This window comes from Festucalex cinctus, chromosome 13, assembly GCF_051991245.1.
Source record: "Festucalex cinctus isolate MCC-2025b chromosome 13, RoL_Fcin_1.0, whole genome shotgun sequence".
Lineage (NCBI taxonomy): Eukaryota > Metazoa > Chordata > Actinopteri > Syngnathiformes > Syngnathidae > Festucalex > Festucalex cinctus.
Window position 1 is genome coordinate 12,601,975 of NC_135423.1, and position 22,615 is coordinate 12,624,589.

Below are 22,615 nucleotides of genomic sequence, written 5' to 3' on the forward strand. Positions count from 1 at the left end.
ATTCAGAAGGAACAGGTAGAAAAGCAATCCGCAATTTAGGCACAGCACAGAAGACAAAATGTAAGTTGACAGAATTTATATTGTTCGTGAGTAATGAAACAGATGTCAGAAATGTTGGTATGCAGTATGTGAGTGAATCTACCTGTTGAAGTACAAGTCAATTATATGTCTGTGCTGTTTTATGTATGTAAAAATCCATCCATTCATCCATTTTCTTAACCACTTATCCATTACAAGGGTAAAGAAAGTTCATTTAAAACCATTAATTGCGGCAGAATTAGATTTAGCCTTAGATTATGTTTTTTATTTACACAAAAATAAAGGCAATATTTGAATAGGCATATACCTGTTTTATATTTGTGACTTTTTGACAATTATGCACTATTTAAAAAGTATATGAATGATCAAGGTATCCACCAATTACTCAGTATTTGAGCTTCTTTTTTTTCCCCCCACAGAAAATGTAATCTTACCAAAAGTGGAGGGCTACTTTTCATTTTCTCTTGCATAACATTATTCTAAACTAAGAACTCTCTTTCTTAAGTACAGTTTGGCTACTCTACCCACTCATAAGTTGCGGTGTCACTGTACTCTTTCTATATATTTTTGTATTTGCGCTGTCATTCTGTATCTACCTCATTAATGCAACAATAGCACTGTTTTTATATATTTTTTTGTACCTAAACCATTCACGATTGCTTTAATATTTGCAAAACTTTATTCCTTACTGTTTAAGGCTCTTTTACTTTACTTGACTGGATAAAATTAACAATAAAAATGACATTTTTAAAAACAATGAAATATTACTGGACACGTGACCTCATGGAGACTTTAAGTTACTTTAATACATGGCAGTGCTACAATGGTCACAACAGCATTGACTGAGAATCCAGTTTCACCAAGTGAGGTCAAGCCTCTCGTATTGTAGGAGTCCTGCATGGAAACGCCACGTTTCCCATGAGGCTCTGTTCGCGGGCATCAGGGAAGCATGACGTAGTTCTCAGCAATCTCCAGCAAGTACAGGTTGGAAAGCCCTGAGGGGTCGTCGATGTGATGCGTCTCCAAGACAACCATCCTGCATGAACGGCATTAAATTTATGTTCAAATGTGATTTTTACAAGTACAGTGCAGTGAACACAACAGGAAGCCATGCAGCATAAGTAAAAGCAAGAAGAGGATGCACCTTCAATCTATTTATTCCAGTAAAACATTTGGCCATTTCAATATTTATCATTTCCACAGAGGAGAGATAATATACTACGTGCCTGTAAGTACTGAAATATGCTCTAATTGTTTCTTTATGTGTTGATGCTTAATGTTTATTAAAGAAGTAGTTGTTTAAATATCTATAAATACCAAAATCTATGCTAATTTATGTCAATGCCCTTTTGCATTATGTTGACAAGCAAGTTAACTTTTATCAGATGAAATTTGATGGTTAGTTGAACATTTTGTTGTTCAAGTGCACCATTTTTAATTCTCTTGTTTCATGTGGCAGTTTTACAGTAAAGAACTAACTGGAAGTGACAAATAAACATCTTGACACAAGCACACTTTGGATCTTTTTTGGAGAACTGCTAACGATAAAGGTGTGTTTTAATTTAAAGTACGTCACGGGGTAAAACTTGAGATTTTTATAATGTTTATATATATATATATATATATATATATATATATATATATATATATATATATATATATAGAGAGAGAGAGAGAGAGAGAGAGAGAGAGAGAGAGAGAGAGAGAGAGAGAGAGAGAGAGAGAGTCTAGAACATATCCCCCATAATAAACAAGGATTTACTGTAATACTAAAATGTACACATTTTTCCTGTATTTGCAATTTGTAGTGTAGCGTTGGTCAATGTACAGTCAGTCAGTTGAGTATTAAATTAGTCGATGTTATTATTGTTTTTTTTTTCTTTTTTTTTTTCTTTTTTTCTTCTCTTTTTGTTTCTTGGGATTCATTTTCTCTTTTGGCCATTACAGTCCGCTTGGGGCAAAGTGGGGCAATGCCCTTTCCAAATCCAGCAGATGTGTCTGTTTTGGGAAAAGAAGTTGTTTGACGGTTTTTTGTTTTTTATATTTTAGGCCCTGACGTAGGTCAACCAACCTTTTCCTGAAGTTGCTTTCTTTAGGCTTGCAATTAATTTACTCATGAAGATTTAAAAAAAAAAAAAAAAAACTTTTGACAAGCCATTCTGTAATGTAAATGACCACCTGCAGGACTAGAGTGGAGTGGAACTACAGCAGCATGTTTTAATTCCTTCCCAAATGACTGTTTCGCTTACTTAATGACATTGTGGTTGTAATAGTGCCTTTACTTGGAAGTGACTACTGGATTATACTGTGGACATATGTTTTAAATGACATTGGGTTGGAACCAGCGCTAAACAAAATGGATAAATGTCAAACCTGTCAGACTGAACTAGCCGGTAGATTTTCTTGGGGTCGGTAGTCTCCTCGAGCACCTTGGCGACACCTCTTTCCGTCCTCAGCCAGCCATGACGCCAGACTGCTAACAAAGTGTCTTCCAAATACACTGCAGAAACATTTTGAGTTATGATTTTTTTGGTTTGGTTTATTGCTTGCATCAGATCCTGGGTAGCTCAGTTGGTAGAGCATCAGACTTTTTATCTGAGGGTCCAGGGTTCAAGTCCCTGTTCAGGCTTTCTTATTGATCCAAAATTTAGGAGAAACTGTGAAAAAAAGGATCCTCGCAAAGAGTTTAGAACTGTGCCTTTCATTTAAAGATTTAATCCATATGCTAAAATAAATAAATAAATAGTAATTAGTAGACAAATGTAGTTTGCACATGCAACTGTTTCTAATATTTTCGTCTATTTGGCCAAATGAATCGAATCTTACAAAGAACTACATTACCTACAATGCAATATACTCACACATGACTCCGCTTTCTTAAGTGTTCCCCACTTTTCTCCTGATGGGACTCACCTACAGACTCCACGTTGTGTGAGAAGGTGGTCTCGTGAGGCTGGCCGCTCTTTAGTGCCCCATTCAAGCCGACGATGTGTACTGTCCCTGCAGTGTGAAAGACGATTGATACATGATTGAAAAACATAAAGTATGTGGATTAAATAATCATGAACTTACTTTCTAATAGGACAAGCAGAGAGTTGCTGTCCAACTGGTTGACTTGCATGGCATCCTGGTGGCCTTGATCTGTGATAATACAAATACAGTGGGGGTAGTAGTTTTGACTTAAAGTCTAATAAGTTAAAGCACAAGCAATGAAGCCTTAAAAACAGCTGTAAGATAAAAACATTGTATTCCTTACTTGTTTAGAAAACACGTAAGTGTGCTACAAATGGAAAATTTTAATTTCTTAGTCAACAGGGCATATGAATCGATCACGTGGCCTGCTGTTTATCTTAGAAAACATTTTGTCTGTAATCCGAGAAGGCTTCATCAGTTCATGCAACAAGGCTTGCTTAAGAGAGACCAGCCTGCTCCAAGTTGGAGGCACGCCCCACCACCGGGAACTGATTTTTGTGATTTGGGAATTACAATGACACATATACAGAAAAAAGGTAGAGTTATGTTCCAGGTGTGTGCTCACCCATCTCAGTGTGCTTGAACCAGGAAGTGTTGGAATTGAGATTGATGTACTCCAAAGCGATGGGCAGTGTGGGACACGACCCCCAAGAGACACCGATGCAGACCAGCGGATACTCTTGCTGGGGGTCCAGCACCGTCTCAAACAGCCACAGTGGGTTGGTGAGGGGAAAGTCAATATGCTACATTGATAGAACAACATCATAGTGGTTTGTGGTGTGCACAGTTTTAAAAAACAATCAAACATCTCCCCTTGTTGCAGCTCTACCTACCTTGATCAGCATGAACTTGTTCATTGGCTCATACCACTGCAGCAGCATCACACTCGACTCCAGTGCACAGCACAGGAAGTTGTCAGCTGGTAAAAGGAAAGCACGTGTCAAAAATATCAGGAGGAGAGAAAAGAGCATTGAGGTGTGTAAGGAAAACAAAGTATTTGCAGCATTTGTCGTAATTGTCATATTTGTGAGTACCGACTGAGCACATCCTGCATCCTTTGGTGTCAGCAATTTTACACGTCACAGCACATTTCCTAAAGACACGGAACACGTTTCCTTTGGTGGGACAGAACACACGATGGAGACGGAGGTGTAGCGCGGCATCCGGCGTTACCGTGGCAACAGCCGATGAGTGGGCAGCGCCACCATCCTTTGGTCCCTGCGAGCTTGCTCGTAAAGCTCCTTCAGGGAATGAGAGTGAAGCTGCGAGGATTTCCCTGAAAAAAACACACAACAACAACAGGATAGGATCTTCTCTGATCAGATCCCTCATACATCACCTCAAAATGTTCCTCAATGTCCGTGAGAAGCAGACGTACCCGATACGGACATGAGGACATTGTGGAAGCTGTAGACCCAGGTGCACTTTCCAGGGTACAACTGTATTGGAAGAAAACACAGCATCCGGTCAGCATTTTCTCTCGGAGAACACCTTGCCAGTGATTCATGATAACCAATGAACAAAAAAACTAACAATTATGAATAATCCACAAAGTCAATTGAAATAATACACATAGTAAAAAAAAAAAAAAAAAGCATACCAGCTCCATGGTGGCCTCCGAGCTGTTGAGGTTGAGTGTGTAGATGCCTTCCTCTGCGCCAACAATCAGGTGCTGCTCTAGAGATGGGAATCAGAAATGCAAAGATGGATCTCACCGAAAATAATTTCGTAATCAGAATTCTTTGGTACCTTTGGTGTCTGGGTGTTCCCAGTTGGTGGAGCACTTGACTTTGAGAGGACAGCCGTGGAAAATTTTCTTAAAGTAGATCTGAACCAGGAGGGAGGACATTGGACTGTGCCACCACAAATAGTTTGTAGGCATGTACTAAGACGTGTGAGCTTAAGATAGTTTAGTCGGTACAGCACCAGTCTCACCAGAGTCCATTCATAGTTCATCTATAATGTCACCAATGAATCAATAAAGTCAATAAAATGTGTTAATAAAGAGTCAAGGTTCATCAATATTGTCACTCAAGTGCATCACTTAAGTATTGTATATCAAAAAAGCCAATCAAGTTCAGTAATTAAGTCACTAAAGTCCATTAACTCATTCAAACCCAAAAACGTATAAATACGTATATTAATACTTTTTTCTTCACTCCCAAAGATGTATTTCTAGGTGTTTTATATTTTATTATGCTATAACATAAAGAAGGCTTTGATGCAGATTCAGACCTGAAGTGGTGGCTTAAAGCAATGGTAGTTATTACAAAAAACGGCCAGCAGGTGGGAGTAGAGTATAAGAGATCATCCAGGGTCATGTTGCTACTAGCTCTTTTTGACAGTGTTTTCACCAGGAATGTGAATGTCGAGGAAACTTAGCTATATTCTAACGCTAAATGCTGAAAAAACGAAACAATCTTTCTTTTGGTAAGTTCCATGTTTTTATAGAAATAGAACATAATATTTTATGCGCCTTACAAAATCAGTCAAAATCCAATAAAAGAGCTGGGAGCAAAGGGGGTTGCTTCAGTGAAAATGATTGGGAGGGAATGAGTTAATAAAGTAACTCAAGTCCATCAATAGTCACACCAGTTGACCAGCCTTGGTATTGTGCTTTTAGTTGGACTTTTAGTCTAATGAGAAACACATACTCAGAACCTGCATAGCTCAGTTGGTAGAGCATCAGACTTTTAATCTGAGGGTCCAGGGTTCAAGTCCCTGTTCAGGCATTCATATTGACAAAAACAAAAAATGTTTCCTGGAAAAAAAATACTTGAAGGATCAATTGTCCTTAACATACACTTTAACCCACTCCCCCTCAGCATAATTAGTGAAAGAGGTGAAAATGAATACAATTATTCTAAAGTGCACCAATAAATAAAGTTCCTAAAGTAAATAATTAATAAAGTCAGGTGACTCCATCACTGAAGTCAATGGATACAGTCATTAAAGTCAAGTAATAAACCAATCAAATTCATCAATTTAATCAATAATGTTGCTAGTTTGCTATTCCAGGAATAAAGTCACTAAAGGCAGTGATATCACTATCACTTAATAATGGTCAACCAATAAATTAATCAACGAAGTCACTTCACTTGTGAACCTCACTTCGTCTATCAATGAAGTCACTGAAGTCAGTCAATAGAAAATTCAGTCCAAAAACTCACAAGGGGTTTCTTGAGAGGATTTGCACACTTGGCAGGGTTCTGACATGCAAACAAACAACATGAGAGATTTTCAGGTATAATAACAGCAAGTGGACCAATACTCAGGCTCATACCTTTGACGAGCGGGGCTGGTGTCTGTGTCTGCTTTTCGGAGGCAGCTCAGGAGGTAAGGGCGCAACCTTTTGGTCTAACAATTGGAAAGACACGGGGTCTGCATGCATTCACACGCACGTCAATCAAGTCACTAAAATGATTTAACAAAGTGTATCAACAATATCACAAAAGTTCCTCAAAAAAGTAAAAAAACAAGAAAAAAAGAAACCAATGACCACCAATGATGTCACTGAACAATGCTTTTAAAGGCTATTAATAAAGTCACTAAAGTTACTAAAGTCGATCACTGAAATCACTCAATGAAGTCACTAAAAATAATGTCACTAAGGTCTCTCGATGAAGTCGCTTCAGTTTATCAATAAAGTCCATCATTGAAGTCACAAACAAATGTACTTCAATCAAGTCGTAAAATAAAGTTAATTAAGTCCATTAAAAGTCTTTGAAATCACTCAATCAAGACACAAAAAAATCAGTTAAGTCCCTCAACAAAGTCCCTAAAGTCAATCAATAGTCACAAAAAGCCATCACTAAACTCTTTTTTTTTTTTTTTTAAATGTCACGAACGTCTGAAATGTCCATCAGTGATGTATGGAAGTCCATCAATAAAATCACTTGTCTGACCTGAGTATCTCATGAGTCTCTGATGAGGAGCTCCTTTGACTTGCGTCCCACTGGACGTCCTGACGAGGGGCGATGGGACGCACAGTGAAGACGGTTTAACAGCACCGTCATCTACCCAAATGATTTCCTCTGAGCTCGAGCGCATTTTAGGCTACACACGCACGCACACGCACTTTGATTAATTTAGTGACTGTAATAAAGCTTTTGTGAAGTCCTGTGATTGTTTATTTACCCTGGGGGGAAGTGGAGGTGGCATTTGGTCCGCTGGCATCGTGACACTGTGGGTAGACAAGAGAATGGATCGTGTGTGTGTGCGTTAGAGAGAGTTTGTGCGTGAGCACTGAGAACGTGTGTGTGCCATTGTGTGTGTGTGTGAGGCGCTTACGCATCCACATCATCATAGTCGTCATCTGAAGAATCTGAGTCCTTGTCCCTGACACACAAAATGAACACACTTTTAAATGCACATCCAATGAGATGTCGTGTGCGTGCGTTTGTGCGTAAGCATACCTCAATGGATTTGTGTTGATGCCATGTGAGCTTCCTGAACGCAGCAACTATACAGAGCACATTAGAAACATGTCAAAGTAGAAGTAGTATTGTACCAATGATTGTATATGCGAATAATAATATACTGTAAGAATTTTCGAAGGCTCACAGTTGTATGTGGAGATTCTTTCTTCACAGGCATCTGAGAGTAGATCTGCTCCACTGAAACATTATTACGCACGTTCATTTGAATAAATCAAGTAGGATGACATTCAGTCTCAATTGCGGCGATACATGTAAATAAGTTGACATTTGGGAGCTAGGCGTTGACCAGGGTAGGACGCTACAGAGACTGGGTATTTGAATGAGAACATCATCACTTTTAATTTGAGGGTCCATCTGATCAGGTGTATTCAAAAAAACAAATTTGGCACAGTACTAGTCTAAGAACACTCTAGCAGGACACTGAGAACACTCGGTTCAGGTCTGGATAGTGCTGTTGGTAGACCAAACCTGAGAGTACAGGGTTCAAGTCACAACTAATGTATTCTTAACATAAAAGAAAACACGATGTATTTTTTGAAAATACATTTCAAAACAGTCACTTAAGTCCATCGGCCATTCAAAAACTCTCCCAAGTCCGTCTGAGGACTGGCACTCGCTGGTGTGCGTTTAGTTAGTAGTAGGGCACTGTGAAGACTGAAATCAGTCTGGACAGCAGTTTTTATTTTTATTTTTTTAAATTTTTTAACAGAAACCAGACCGTGGATACCTCATTTGGTACAGCATCATACTTTTTAATCTGAGGGTCCAGTGTTCAAGTCCCTATTCAGGCGTTCTTATTGAGAAAAAAGAAAAAAAAAAGAAAAAGAAAAGAAAGTTTTGTTTTGAGTTTGTAGGAGGACACTGAGAATCTTCAAGTGAGAGCCCGGATAGCTCAGTTGGTAGAGCATCAGACTTTTAATCTGCGGGTCCAGGGTTCAAGTCCCTGTTCAGGCGTAGTTACTGATACAAAATAATTAAACAAAGAACGCTTCTTGAAAGTAGAGCGGTCATTTAAGTCCATCAATAAAACTCCTCCAGATTTTCAAAAAGTCTCCCTTGTCCCTCCAACTCTACTCGGTGTTTTGTTTTGAGTTTGTAGGAGGACACTGAGAATCTTCAAGTCAGATCCTGGATAGCTCAGTTGGTAGAGCATCAGACTTTTAATCTGAGGGTCCAGGGTTCAAGTCCCTGTTCAGGCATTGTTATTGATACAAAATAATGAAACAAAGAACACTTCTTGAAAGTGGAACAGTCATTTAAGTCCATCAATAAAACTACTACAAATTTTCAAAAAGTCTCCCTCTTCCCTCCCGCAACTCGGTGTTTTGTTTTGAGTTTGTCGGAGGACACTGAGAGTCTTCAAGTCAGAGCCTGGGTAGCTCAGTTGGTAGAGCATCAGACTTTTAATCTGAGGGTCCAGGGTTCAAGTCCCTGTTCAGGCGTTGTTATTGATACAAAATAATGAAACAAAGAACACTTCTTGAAAGTAGAACAGTCATTTAAGTCCATCAATAAAACTACTCCAGACCTTCGTCGTCCCCCAAGTCCCAACCAAACTCTCCTACTCGGTGTTTTGTTTTGAGTTTGTAGGAGGACACTGAGAGTATGAAAGTCAGAGCCTGGATAGCTCAGTTGGTAGAGCATCAGACTTTTAATCTGAGGGTCCAGGGTTCAAGTCCCTGTTCAGGCGTTGTTATTGATACAAAATAACAAAACAAAGAACACTTCTTGAAAGTAGAATGGTCATTTAAGTCCATCAATAAACTACTCCAGACTTTCATAGTCTCCCAAGTCCAACCCAGCTCTACTCGGTGTTTTGTTTTTAGTTTGTCGGAGGATACTGAGAGAACTGAAGTCAGACTCTGGATAGCTCAGTTGGTAAAGCATCAGACTTTTAATCTGAAGGTCCAGGGTTCAAGTCCCTGTTCAGGTGTTGTTGTTAAAACGAATTACCAAAACAATCAACATTTCTTGAAAGTATGAAAGTCAAATAACAGTCATTTAAGTCCATCAATAAAACTACTTCGACATTCATAAAGTCACCTAAGTGGCTCGGTGTTGTGCTTTTAGTTTGTAGTCAGACACTGAGAACACTCAATTCAGAGCCTGGATACCTCAGTCGACCCGGGCCCTGTTCGGGTGAGCATTTTATTATCAAACAAATCTTTGTAACATATCATGATAAATTAACTTATGAAGTTGGTGGTGTCTTACCCTTTGTGTGTGAGTGTTTCCTCTCTGCCCTGTTGTGTTTGTTGATGGACTGGATCCTCTTCAAAGATCCGGATACGCTCACCTTCAATCCAAACAAATGGAGTTAATATTCTCAATGTAGCAAATATGATTGGAGACAGTCAATTATTTGTCACTGGTTGTCTTCAAATAGATTTAAAATCTCAATCAAGTCAAATCATTGTAACGATGTAATGTAAGTAAATCACACCTCCATTTCATCATCGTCTGTTGCTGGGAAGAATTTGAGATTTTCAGGATTTCGACATTTCTCCAGCAGGTCCAGAGTCAGTGCTCGACTCAGATTCTGCTGGCTCAGGAACATGTGCTGTGATACAAGATTAGACACGAGCCACAGGTAGGGTTTCATTTAACGTTTAAAATTATTAATTAAAAGTTTAAAATTGAGTCTGTGTTAGGGTTTCAAATTAGGTAAGACAAAGTTAAACAACAGTTCGCGTTTTAATTTGGGTTTCAAACAAAAAGTGAGTTTATAGCTAGAGTTGAAGTTTCAAATAAGGGTTTTTAAGCAAGGTTAATGTTTTCGAACTAGGGGTATTTGTCGTAAAAACAAGGTTTCAAGGTACAGTTGATGATCACATGACTGACTGAGAGCATCTTGGAGGCGCTTGGTCTCTTTTTGGGGTTCTTCACCAGCACAGCCTTCACAAAGTTGTAGAACATGGATGACCTGCACACAGTATACACTCCACCTCACGTCACTCCATCAACTTTGAATAATGCCACACTACCACAATGACACGAAAGCAAAAGTCACTCCAAACCATTAATAAAATAAATCGATGCACTAAAGTCCATTAATAAAGTCACAAAAGTTCACCAAAGTCCATCAACAATGGATCTGAACAAAGTCAATAAATCCCATCAATAAAGTCATTAAAGTCCATCGAGTCACATAAGTCCATCAACAAAGTCAAAGGTTTTTCACTAAAAACCATCAATCATGTCATTCGTCACTAAAATCCATCAATAATGTCATTCAATAAAGTCACCAAAGTCCATAAATAAATTCACTCCAATCCATCAATAAATCACTAAATTCCAACATGGAGGTCCACCAAGTAGTATTAAGGCGCTAAACTTCTCAATAAAGTCTATAAATAATGTCACTAAATAAACTCACTAGATTCCATCAGTAAAATCACAAAATGTAATCACTGAACTCCATCATTAGTCACTTGAGTCCATTAATAAAGTTAAAAAAGTGAATTGCAAAATACCATCAAAAATCTCACTTAATAATTCAGTAATGTCCATCAAAGTCCAATGATTAAAATCACTTACTGGTACTTCTGTCACTGTTGTCACAAAAATCCATAAGTAAAGTCACATCAAGTCAATCAAATCAATAAATAAAATCACAATGGCCATCACTAAATCCAATCTATACAGCACAGTAATTCAATAATGTCACGAAAGTCCCTAAGTAAAGTTTTAAAGCAATCTGATTGGACGCTTATTGTTGCGATCAAGAAAACTAGGAATTATATTATTTTAATGAACTTTACCATTTTGCCTTGTCCTTCAGTTTGGGAGGCTGGTAGCCACTTTTGGACATGAGAAACAGAACACTAATGGGGAAGAAAAAACAGAATGAAATGATGATGATTATCATTATTATCATATTCGTGTTCATAATTCCCGGTCAGGCTTGCAGTTGCATCGGGTGAACATTTATCATAACTTGTGCCATGCAGTCTTTTTTTGTTTTTACATCTTGTAGTTCTTACTCTATGGCTGCATCATTCAAACAGTGTTGACAGCAGCGCCTCCCAGTGGTGTCACTAGTCACAACACTTATCGTAATGAATTACCGTAGTGGGTGGAGCTCGAACATGGGCGGCTGAAGCTCCGCCAGCTCGATGGCGGTGATTCCCACCGACCAGATGTCGCACAGCTCATTGTAACCACCTTTGATTTCCACTGCCGCCACCTCTGGCGCCATCCTGAGGGGATGGAACGTCTGGTCAGTCAACCTTTTGACATCAACACGTTTCTTTTTGTTTGAGGAGGAGAGCTCACCAGTACGGCGTTCCAATGAATGACATTCGGCGAGCCAGCGTGGCCGTGATTTGGGCGGAGATTCCAAAGTCGGCTTCATGACAGAAGACAAAAATATAGGAATGTTTGATATTTTCTCGTCACTGATACCGATACCAAACACCGATATCACTAGTACTTTTGATACATAAAATTTCCACGCAAAAAAACAACAATGAGAGTTCATTTTAAAAGAAGATCTATGTACCTCGAAATATTTTTTTTTAATTATTTTTTTAAAATAGCATGAAATGAATGGCAATTTTGTATTTTTGTCTATATGCATATAATGAGCATCTGCCAGACATGTATGCCTTTAGTTCCCGATCATAAAATGGTCCCAAGAGAGTGGCTGATACTGGTATCGGCAGCTTCCGCAAAGACAAATACCATTAAATGAGGTTGGTATCAGCACCAATATGGATACCTGTTATCAGTACTTGCCCATCCCTACAAAAATATTAACGCAAATGTGTCAAAGTTGATGAGTTTCCGTCTTCTCTGCATTCCACCTACCCAACTTCACCTCGCCGTGGTCGTTGAGGAGGATGTTGGCACCCTGGACGCAAAACAGAATATGAAATCATCCTACATGCAGTATCAATATGAATATACAAAGGCAGGAACAAAACAACATGGTAGGATACAATCGTGAGGCAAATCTGCATTATCACATAAGGTACACATTTCCTGATTATCTTAAATGTTCCTAGCCATTTTCAAGCAATTGAAAACTGGGCATTTTCTGTTCCTGGGATAGCTGCTGTGGGTCCTTTATTTGTTGTTTCCTTTGTTTTATGTATGCTAACTCATTTAAATCATATGTAATGTCTACATTATATCATATTTAGAATAATTATACCATATTTACCTTGATATCTCGGTGCATTTTCCTCTGCGCATGGAGGTAGTCCACACCCTATTGACACACACATATATATATATATGTAGAATATATTTTAATACTTATGTAATTATGATCCTGTTTTGTATTGATAATGATTATAAACACATGGTGTGACAACCTGAAGCATCTCTCGACAGACGTATGCAATCTGCGCTTCTGATAGAGGACCGGTCGCTGTGAAATATAAATAGATAAGATGATGTCTCTACTGATCAAATATTATGTGTCAGTCTTGATTTCAGATCATAATTGTGATTATTGCTCATGTTTACCACTGTAGATGTCCTGCAGGGAGCCTCCCCCACAGAATTCCATGCAGATCCACAGTTTGTTGGCCCTGAATGTCAATAAATAAATCAATCAATCAGACAGTTTTTGAACTAAATGGTTGCTGTGTACTCTCACCGTATGTAACTGCCGTAATAAGCCACAATGTTGGCGTGTTTGCAGCTCCTCACGATGACTATTTCTTGCTGGATGGTAGAAAAGTCATCCTCTAGAGATAAACACAAATATTTGTCATAAGCTCAGTTGCTGCAAAGCAAAAACAATAACATTCTCACCTGGTTCTGTTTTAATAACCTTAATGGCCGCCAAGTCCCCCGTCTGCTTATTACGTGCCTAAACAAACACAAAAGAAACCACACTTGATGGTCATGCACAATTTGCTTGTACAGTTCTGGTAAATTTGATCATAAACACGTTTTATTATTACTAATTCCAAATACCCATTGCTTCAAGCACTGTTTTTCAGCCCGGGTCCTCGAGTACCCCAATCCAGCCTGTTTTCCATGTTTCTCTCAGCCAACACACCTGAAGATCATTATCAGGTTTCATGCAAGCTTGCTGATTAGCTAATCGATTGAAACACCTGTGTTGGCTGTGGGAGACATGGAAAACAGGCTGGATAGGGGTAATTGAGGACCGCGATTGAGAACCACTGGCTTAAAGGGTCAAAATTACCAAAACCTCAATGCCACAGTAGTTTTGTTAGCTTGTCTATAGCACTTTGTGTTGTGCATTAGCATTAAGCTAGCAGACCTCTGTAAACCAAAGTTATGTGGTTTGGTTAAATATACAATATTTAATGTTCTTTTTTATGCTTAGTTTTAATTAATTAATTAATACCAAGTTAGCCAATAAACAGCTTGAAGCTTCTTTTTTTTTTTTTTTTAAATCATCATCTGCCCAACTATTGCTTGTTGGGACGTATGCTGGCCCAAGCTAGTAATTCAGACTTTTGCTCACGAGTCAAGACAAAAATTCAAGTTGCCTCAGTCAATGTAAAGTCAATGTACCATTGTATAAGAAAAACAGGTGATTCCAAGATTGTTGTACCTGCACATTAAAACTAAACCAAATTGAGGTTATAGACTAATGAGCTGATTCTAGTTTAGCTTTTATAATGCAGTAAAAGATGCAAACAACGTTTTAAAAATCCTTAATATTTACGGACTACAGTCTCTATGTGGACAAAAATGGCCACAAACAAGATTCGAGTGCAGTCAAATGGAACAAATTTTTTTTTAAAAGGACGAGTTTTGTCTTGGTTTCCTTCAAGTGGGAGCCTTAAGATGTGCGTTTTCTTTGTACAACAGAAAGAAGAAAAGTCCATGGTGCTTTTTTTTTTATTCTGCTCTGACACAGGTGCAGGCGCATGTTTTCAGTTCTCGCTAAACCACTTCCTCCTCCGAGGCCGCACCAAAGCACCAGAAGTGTGACGACAAAGAGCCCAAATGTTCCTTATTGAAAAACAGAATCCAATACTGGAACATTGCTAACATAAACATATTCATTTTGCGCCATCATTTGACTGTAATTACATTGATTCATTCATGTTTCACTTTTATCAATCCTCCATCCCATCAATACTATAGTTAATTTTGTAATAAAGCATACACACTGTGGAATTCTTCAAAAAGTTTCTTTTGACCTTGTAAACATCGCCGTAGGTTCCCCATCCGACCTTCAGCAGGATCTCAAAGTCATCCTGAGGGTTCCTGGTGGAGAAATCCTCTCCGTGTTGAAGATCCATCAATCGATTGGATTACTGCTCACATGCGCGCACATGCATACACACACACGCACACACGCACCCCAACACAAATAACACATTCACACTCAACGAGAGAGCTGATGAACAGCCTTCAAGTCAATTTTCGTTTCTGTGTGACTTATGTTGTCGGGAAGTTGCTGATGCACGCACACACACAAACGCACACACAGTCACAGATATGCGCCTTCCTGTTTCTCACTCACTTGTTGGTCCCCATCAGATTAGCCAATCAGCACCTTCCCTTCCTATCTGCTCATTTGCAGAATCAATGCAAATCTACTTGTGAGTGTGTGTGTGTATGTTTTGCTTTCCTGTCCACTTACAAGTCAAAATTAGCCACATGCTTCCTTATTCTTCTTTTGATTTGTGACCAAAATGAACTTTTACTCTCACCAGCTGTGACATACACAGTAAATTCTGTAGCGTAAGTCTCTCTCTCTCTCTCTCTCTCTCTCTCTCTCTCTCTCTCTCTTTCTCTCTCTCTCTCTCTCTCTCTCTCTCTCTCTCTCTCTCTCTCTCTCTCTCTCTCTCTCTCTCTCTCTCTCTCCCCCTGCCCAAAGCCAGCTGAGATAGGCTCCAGCACCCCCCACGACTCTTGTGAGGAATAAGCGTTCAAGAAAATGGATGGATGGAGGGAAATTTCCAATCGGAAATTAAACTAGACTAAGTGCAATTTCTTGGAGAAATTGTGTGGGAATGCTGAAAGCTGAATGCTAATAGATGAATGCTCAGATTTAAATGCATGTGGAATGCTTATAAAGTAAATTGGGAGATAAATTATGATATTATAACCTCCTGGTTACTGGACAATGCGCTCTACCAACTGTGCAACCAAGCAGTATCAGACACCTGGTAATGATGATAAGTTATACGTATAAGTGATCGTAGAAAGTGATACTTGGAAAAAGCTCAATGTCTGTTCTATTAAAAACAAATGGGGAAAAGTTGATATTAAACTTTAAATTGTGCAAATACTGTAAGTAATGTGGAATTAGACAATATATAACCCAGGAGGCGTTAATTTTTGATGCAAGTTGAAATTTGAACAGTGTAAATTGGAAGTATTATGTGGGAGTTGTTAAGCAGCAAAAAAGTGTGGAGAATAAAAATCACAATAACATATGTGGGAATGCTTCAGCATTCCTACAATGAAAAAAAAAAGTTATTTGGACTGATAGTTTGCGATCATGCTGGAGTCGTGAAGTCAAGTGTCATTCACATCTCGCTAGCAGCTGAGCTTCGAGACTGCAAATTCTGACTTTGAAATGTGTGACATGTTTCAACGCTTGCAGACAAATAAAAAAATATCTGTCAACATGTTTCACTCCCTCGTCACTGCACTCAAATTTGAAACTGAAACTAAACCATACATTTCAAGTTTTTGGGTCTCAAATCCACCGGTCGAGCTAGCTAGTGGTTTTACATGATACTGCATCAGTGAGCTGCACTTTCAAAACCGGATACAGATAGAACTGTGAGTGGGTGAACGTGCAACAGGGCGTGCGCACGCGAACACACACATAACTGTAGGAAACTGTACATCACACTGGGGATTACTCTCTAAAACAGTACTTCTCAGATAGTGGGGGAGGGGAAGTATGCCAGGGAGAGGGTGTCATGTGACCCAGAGAATATGTTTTTCGGCCTAACTAGAATAAAGTGTAATTGCACACCCACTACAGTAGGTGGCAGTGGCGATCTAATTGTCAGAGAATGCGCAAGGAACATTAGCTCCTCTGAAGAGGTGTACTGACAACAATTTTAAAAACAAACTAATAATTATAGGATTTATAGTTGCTGCGGAGAGTTGGGGTGGAGGGGCCAACAAATTATTGTCTTCTTCCTGTGGGGGTTGTAACAAAAAAATAATTGAGAAGCAATGATGTAACTATGCACAATTACTACTGCACTGCACATGCGGCGCATATCACACTACATTATATCACACTGCCACACTGCAAATTGCACTGCACTGTCAGTTCTCATCATTAAATCATCCTCATGATAACACTGCTAAGTGACATTCGTCTTGTCATCTCATAGTAGCTTGTGTTGTAGCGAGAGTGTTGGTTTGGAGCTACAATACATCGCTACACACAAAAAAAGTTCATCTAATTAAAAGGCATCATAAAAATAACGAACAAACTTGTGGTGACATTTGCCTAAAAGTCACCTGCCTCTAGACTCTCATTTTCCATCACTTGACCATAAACTCCCACGTCATGTGACATCTGCGCAGCAACTCTTTGCTGACAGCCACTTGTGTGAATCACACCTTCACATTTCAAGTCACAAGGGTCACAGGAGTCTCAAGGACTCTTATGCAATAATGTTAAGTTGGTGATTAAAAAAACAAAAACAAAAAAAAACAAAAACAAATGGTGGTTAGTATAGTCACTTAATAACCGTTAATATTTGATCAAATAAACACAATTTATATAATGTATTTTGGATTACTTGGTTTAAATATATGTTAAGTTATGCGTGTCTTTAAGACCTGACAAGGATGTAGTTAAAGTTTGTTAAATTAATTCTCACAAATTGAGAATTCTATACAAACCGTAATGTACCACAATTAGTAGAAAAGGATAAATAATTATATTAAAAAATTAATGATACAACCTTCATATAAATATTTTAGTGAAAGGATTGTGTAAAAAAAGAAAAAGAAAAAAGGGGGAAATATGCTTTTATGACTTCAAAATTACTTTTTATTAAAAAAAATATTCTAGTTATTTAGTGTAAAACTGAAATTTTATTTATTTAATTTAAAAATAAATATTATCATTTATTTTTCCTTCACATGACTAAGATAATTTAGTAATATTTTATACAATACAAAAAAAATGCTGAATTAGCAGGACACACAGATATTATGTCATTTGAAAGCGGCATGAGAAATACTGTATTCAGGTGTCACAAGTGGGCACGCTTAGCACTGTGATGACTGTTTTTTTCAGTTGAGTGTTGTTGTTTTTTTATTGCGATGTATTGAAAATGGTTAAAATATATGCAAACATTAGCGATACTAGTAGAACCCATTAACAAAAAAAAGAAAAAAAAGAAAAAAAAGCAGAAATTGAAAAAATAGTTAGGCATTTGTTTTAATGCAAAAAAAAAAAAATCAATACAAACATATACCAGATGTTGTATGGTTGCAAAGTAATAGTTTGGTCTTGCCTCTTGTGTTTGCCGCCCTCTAGTGGATCTTATGATGACTGCGAAAGCGTGACCGAAATGCAAGGTGAAAGCAGTATTTTATTTTCGAAATGTAGTGTTCACCTAAGAGAAATGTGACTATATCCTGGTATACTTGGACAACGATATGGTGTTAACGCATGTTTCATTTGCCGCCATGAGTCTAAAAATGCTCACAGCTTGAGTTCCTTGAGTTGCGACCGCTTTGGTTCCTACCATTAGTTTCCTACTCCTTAGTGTTCTTTTCCGGTCCGATGGCGTCCCTCGTCCGGCCCGTAGTTCTTTCCCTTCCGGTTCTCTATTCACTCCACCGGTGTGTCTGTCTTGCTCCACGTGTGGAGATTTAATTCGTGTCTCCCCCGCCTTCAGCTTTCTACATATTTGTGATACAAAAAAAATGTCTGCAACGTTTGAGCAGATGAAGGCTAACGTGGCCAAACTTCTGCGAGGAATCGATCGGTACGAAGGTTTGTTCGGTCTACATTGAGTGTAGCTACATGCTAACTGGAAAGCTAGCTACATTTTGCCACTCGGTAGCTTAAAAAATCACATAAATGTCTCAGATTCTGGTTTCAATTAAAACAACAGCCCTGGTTTTAGAAACTTATTCTTGTACTTTATCTGATCTGTAGAGATTATCGTGAATTCGATCATGTTGCGGGTGAACTCCCTCTATTGCATCTTTGTTTTGTGCTAGCTGCTATGTACCTTATGCTAAAGAATGAAATTAAACATCTAAATTTGACGTACAACTTGTCAAGATGACCACACATATCAAATACGAGTGTGTAGTGGAACTGTACATAAACAGGATTGTATATAAAATGTCATTCACATTAGTTGAGCAAGTTCAGAATTCCAAAAGATCATTTATGAAAGTGCTATGATGTGAACTTAGTTAGTTCAGGGCATTTATTTTGTGTTTCCAAAGAATATTTTATGTATATTTTTCACAATAGTCTCTTAAGAATTTGCCTGGATTTTTTTTTTTTTTTTTTTTTTTTTACAAATAACAGTTTACTGCATTATTTAGATGTAAGGTGACATTTAGGTTTATGACGAGAAGTTGTGATGACAATTTTTTGATCATTAAAAAATGAAATTGATTTGCTCTTATGACCACTCAAATTTATTGTAATGATTCCAATACAAATGGGTGAGATTTTACATATATATAAAAAAATGCATTCTCAATATTTGTTAGATTTTTATTTTGAAAAAAATAAAGCCCTGAAATAATACAATTCTGGCATTGCAGGTTCAATTTTCGTTGTTGTTGTTGTGTATAAAATGCATACGTATGCATCCTTATAAATTGTAATTTAGTAGAACACTTTCATATCTTGTAATTGAGGAGGAAAAACCTAAATGACTGTACTGATTTTTTTTTGGTTAATTCAATATTAATGTCATCAGTGCACTTGAAATTAGTAGTATTTTGTACAAAAACAATATTTGTTTTTTTTTAGTACAAAATTGACTGATTTTGGGCAAATTGGATTAAAAAAAAAGACTTACAATGTACTCGTGATTTTATATAAAGTTAAATACTTTTAATTAAATATTAGCCCTTTTTGGCATTTTCATGTTATTAAATATGTAATTATTTCCTCTGTCCTACCAACCATCAGATACAACCCAGAAAACTTGGCCACATTGGAGCGGTACGTGGAGACGCAAGCCCGGGAAAATGCATACGACCTGGAGGCCAACCTGGCCGTTCTTAAGCTGTGAGTGCCGGAATTCTAACATGTCATTTATGGATCATCGTCACTATACTAATGTGATGTTGTTTCCTCCAGGTACCAGTTCAACCCGGCCTACTTCCAGACCAACGTGACTTCCCAGATCTTGCTCAAGGCGCTAACCAATTTGCCGCACACGGACTTCACGCTCTGCAAGTGCATGATCGACCAGACACACGTATCCTCTCGGTGCTCTTGATGTTTTTGTCTTACAGTTCCATGCACTTTTGTGATCATTTAGTAGGATTTTATTCAAAATAATCTTTATTTTTGAGTATGATACATAGAGCTCTGGAAAAAAATAAAATGAAAAATTGGCCCCTCTGATTTTGCTAATTTTAGGTACTGTATATGATTGAGTAAAATAATTTTGTATTAACTACTGACAACATAACCTCTTAAGTACTCAATGTTTTCCAGAGATGGGTTTTGTGCAAAAATCAAAATATATATATATTTTTTGTAGGAAATATTTCCCTTTGTGTATTATTATATTATTGTATCTCTTTTTTTTGTTTTGTTTTGTTTTGTTTTTTTGTTTTTGTTTAATTGTATTTTACGTTAACCCACTGAAATTAGTATGTGTACAAGACATTTTGGGTTACTGGTACCTAAAAAATGTGAGGTTAATTTTTTTTTTTTTTTTTTTTTTTTAAGAATTTGTTTATTTTATTATTATTTTTTAGCAAAATTGTTAAGGTTTTAAGAGGATTGCCAATGAACTTAAATGAGTAGAAAAATGCCATTATAGGTTACTTGGGGGGAAACCCCCCCAAAAAACATGACTCATAAAAATGGATTGACATCCTCAGGAAATTAGTTGGGTTTTGTACTTAAATTCTTTTAAGTTAATTCACTGAAATTAGTAGAAAACTGCCATTTTTTGTTGCCTAATATGCTTTTGCAACCTCACAAGGATTAACTTGGATTTGTACTGTGTAATTAGTAGCTCACAGACATTCTATTCTGTTAACTGAAAAATAATTATAATCTTTATATTACTTTTTAATCTTGCGAAAATGTAGTGGACGTTTGAACAAAATAACCCATTTATTTTGTAAGACACAAGTATATTTTGGGAATTTTATTAATAAAATGCCCCAACAAAAACAAATGCGCATATTTAGTAGGAAACTGATAAGCTAATCCCTTTATATGTCCCTATGACATTCCAATATCTTTTTGGGAAATATTTAGGATACTGAGGGAGGAAAAAAAAATTGTGAAAGTGATATTCACTTGAATCTGCTCTCATAAGCTCACTCAAAATTAGCAGGATATTCAGTTGGCAATTGTATGTTTTTGATAAAAAAAAAATAAAATAAAAAATCCTTCTATTGTGTCCTCATGACATCATGAGAACTACAAAAGTTGATTTTGGGGGGGTCCATTTCCTTGACTACAGTGTCGCAGCAAGAGGAGCGCCCCATCAGGCAGATCCTCTACCTGGGAAACCTGCTGGAGACCTGCCACTTCCAGAGCTTCTGGGTAATGCGCGCACACACAAGCACACATTGGACGTGTTTTTATATTTTGATATAAAAAATATATTCTATATTTTTTTTAAAGTTTTATAATGTGACTAAAGCTCTTTTGTGTTCTTCACAGACGAGTCTTGAGGAGAACCGGGAGCTTATCGATGGAATTACTGGCTTTGAAGACTCTGTCCGAAAGTGTAGGTTTCTGCATCACAGTAATCAATACAAAACGCAAATACAACATTTGAATGTAAAGAATTGTTTTTATTTTGAGATTAATCTGAAAATTATGTAAAATGATTACTATTACAGTGGGAATTTTATTACAAGAAAATTGAAACTATTTCATTTTACTTGAATTAAGTGAAATATGTGCGGGAATAGTCACATGAAAATAAGGCATTAATGTACAGTATATAAATAAATCTATAAATAGAAGAAAATAAAGTTGTTATAGTTGACGCAATTGTACAACCAAATCTGAATCATACAGTAAAAATAAGAACATTTAAAAATAAAGTCCTAATTTTTACTCAGTAAACACGTTGGACTATAGCAAACGTGTCTAAATAAGAGGCCAAAAAAAAAGTTGAGCTGGCAATGCAAATAGTGTGTTTTCTTGTGCAGTCATCTGCCATGTGGTGGGCATCACATACCAGACGATAGAGCGCCGCCTGCTGGCAGAAATGCTGGGAGACCCTCTGGGTAAGCTAAATAAGTACGGTGATATCTGGACTGAAGAGTTTTGAGAAATTACAGCTGTTTGCTTTTCACCTCCAAGGCATAAAAAAACTTACCAAGCAAGGGCTCAAAATAAAAAAAAAAATGTGTTGATCTTTGTATGGTACATTGCAGATACACAGGTGAAGGTGTGGATGAACAAGTACAACTGGACAGAGACGGAGGACGGACAGATCTTCATCTTCAACCAGGAAGAGAGCGTCAAGCCCAAGAACATTGTGGAGAAGATCGACTTTGAGAGTCAGTACCACAACATGAGGAGATGTCCGCCTTTTTGTTCACTAAACTCTAAACATCTCTTTCCTTCTTCTTGTACAGGCGTGTCAAGCATCATGGCCACATCCCAGTAACACACACACACACATAGAAAGAGTAAACCCGGTCACTTACAAACTTTTACACACAAAAATAAATTATCATTTCCAGTCAAGTGTGTCTTTTTGTCATATTGATGTAATGTCATCTCATCACATGCAGGTGACGCCCATTATGTGACAGTGAATCATTAACTAGGATTAACATGACTATGAACAAAAGCGTATGCACGTGTGTGGCACATTTAATTATTCCATTGTAATCCTAAGAAAATTAAATGTCAAGATTGTGAATGTCAAGATAGTGAAATGTTGAGCACATTTGATGTGCAAAAGTAAAGTCATTTCCCAAGAATGTGGGTGAAAGTTGATCAATAATTTTTGTGAGACTTTTTTATTATTATTATTATTTTTTATTTTTTTTTATTTATT

General features: G+C 37.5%; 2 protein-coding genes and 6 non-coding genes across 12 annotated transcripts; 7 read left to right on the top strand and 1 right to left on the bottom strand.

The window, feature by feature from the left end:
- Positions 1-820: 820 nt before the first annotated feature.
- On the bottom strand, positions 821-18,548 carry map4k1 (mitogen-activated protein kinase kinase kinase kinase 1). Of its 4 annotated transcripts, none has more exons than XM_077540682.1 (31): positions 18,122-18,548; positions 13,215-13,272; positions 13,057-13,147; positions 12,924-12,988; positions 12,770-12,825; positions 12,616-12,663; positions 12,261-12,303; positions 11,727-11,799; positions 11,519-11,650; positions 11,213-11,275; positions 10,293-10,374; positions 9,895-10,011; positions 9,666-9,747; positions 7,576-7,628; positions 7,428-7,474; positions 7,303-7,350; positions 7,150-7,195; positions 6,918-7,068; positions 6,296-6,393; positions 6,183-6,221; positions 4,762-4,840; positions 4,613-4,689; positions 4,391-4,451; positions 4,186-4,288; positions 4,047-4,105; positions 3,846-3,931; positions 3,578-3,755; positions 3,112-3,180; positions 2,953-3,039; positions 2,413-2,539; positions 821-1,075 (listed from the first exon to the last, which is right to left on the bottom strand). In XM_077540682.1, exons 1-31 carry the CDS (start codon positions 18,122-18,124, stop codon positions 979-981), a joined length of 2,418 nt encoding a protein of 805 aa, XP_077396808.1. In that variant the 5' UTR covers positions 18,125-18,548; the 3' UTR covers positions 821-978. The 4 variants fall into 4 exon arrangements, with proteins under 4 accessions (XP_077396808.1, XP_077396806.1, XP_077396805.1 ...); XM_077540680.1 differs by lacking the exon at positions 18,122-18,548 and adding an exon at positions 14,585-14,883 and having other exon boundaries at positions 6,296-6,369; XM_077540679.1 differs by lacking the exon at positions 18,122-18,548 and adding an exon at positions 14,585-14,883.
- trnak-uuu (transfer RNA lysine (anticodon UUU)) lies at positions 5,672-5,744 on the top strand. Its single transcript has one exon. It is a non-coding gene; the product is annotated as a tRNA-Lys (tRNA).
- On the top strand, positions 8,333-8,405 carry trnak-uuu (transfer RNA lysine (anticodon UUU)). The gene has a single exon. It is a non-coding gene; the product is annotated as a tRNA-Lys (tRNA).
- Positions 8,578-8,650, top strand: trnak-uuu (transfer RNA lysine (anticodon UUU)). The gene has a single exon. It is a non-coding gene; the product is annotated as a tRNA-Lys (tRNA).
- trnak-uuu (transfer RNA lysine (anticodon UUU)) lies at positions 8,821-8,893 on the top strand. Its single transcript has one exon. It is a non-coding gene; the product is annotated as a tRNA-Lys (tRNA).
- trnak-uuu (transfer RNA lysine (anticodon UUU)) lies at positions 9,069-9,141 on the top strand. Its single transcript has one exon. It is a non-coding gene; the product is annotated as a tRNA-Lys (tRNA).
- Positions 9,311-9,384, top strand: trnak-uuu (transfer RNA lysine (anticodon UUU)). Its single transcript has one exon. It is a non-coding gene; the product is annotated as a tRNA-Lys (tRNA).
- Positions 18,129-22,299, top strand: eif3k (eukaryotic translation initiation factor 3, subunit K). 2 transcript variants are annotated; one of them, XM_077540686.1, is made up of 8 exons: positions 18,129-18,364; positions 19,537-19,635; positions 19,708-19,828; positions 21,064-21,138; positions 21,259-21,325; positions 21,756-21,833; positions 21,984-22,109; positions 22,188-22,299. In XM_077540686.1, the coding sequence occupies exons 1-8, from the start codon at positions 18,303-18,305 to the stop codon at positions 22,217-22,219; spliced, it is 660 nt and encodes a 219-aa protein (XP_077396812.1). In that variant the 5' UTR covers positions 18,129-18,302; the 3' UTR covers positions 22,220-22,299. The 2 variants fall into 2 exon arrangements, with proteins under 2 accessions (XP_077396812.1, XP_077396811.1); XM_077540685.1 differs by having other exon boundaries at positions 18,130-18,364; positions 21,061-21,138.
- The last annotated feature ends 316 nt before the right edge of the window (positions 22,300-22,615 follow it).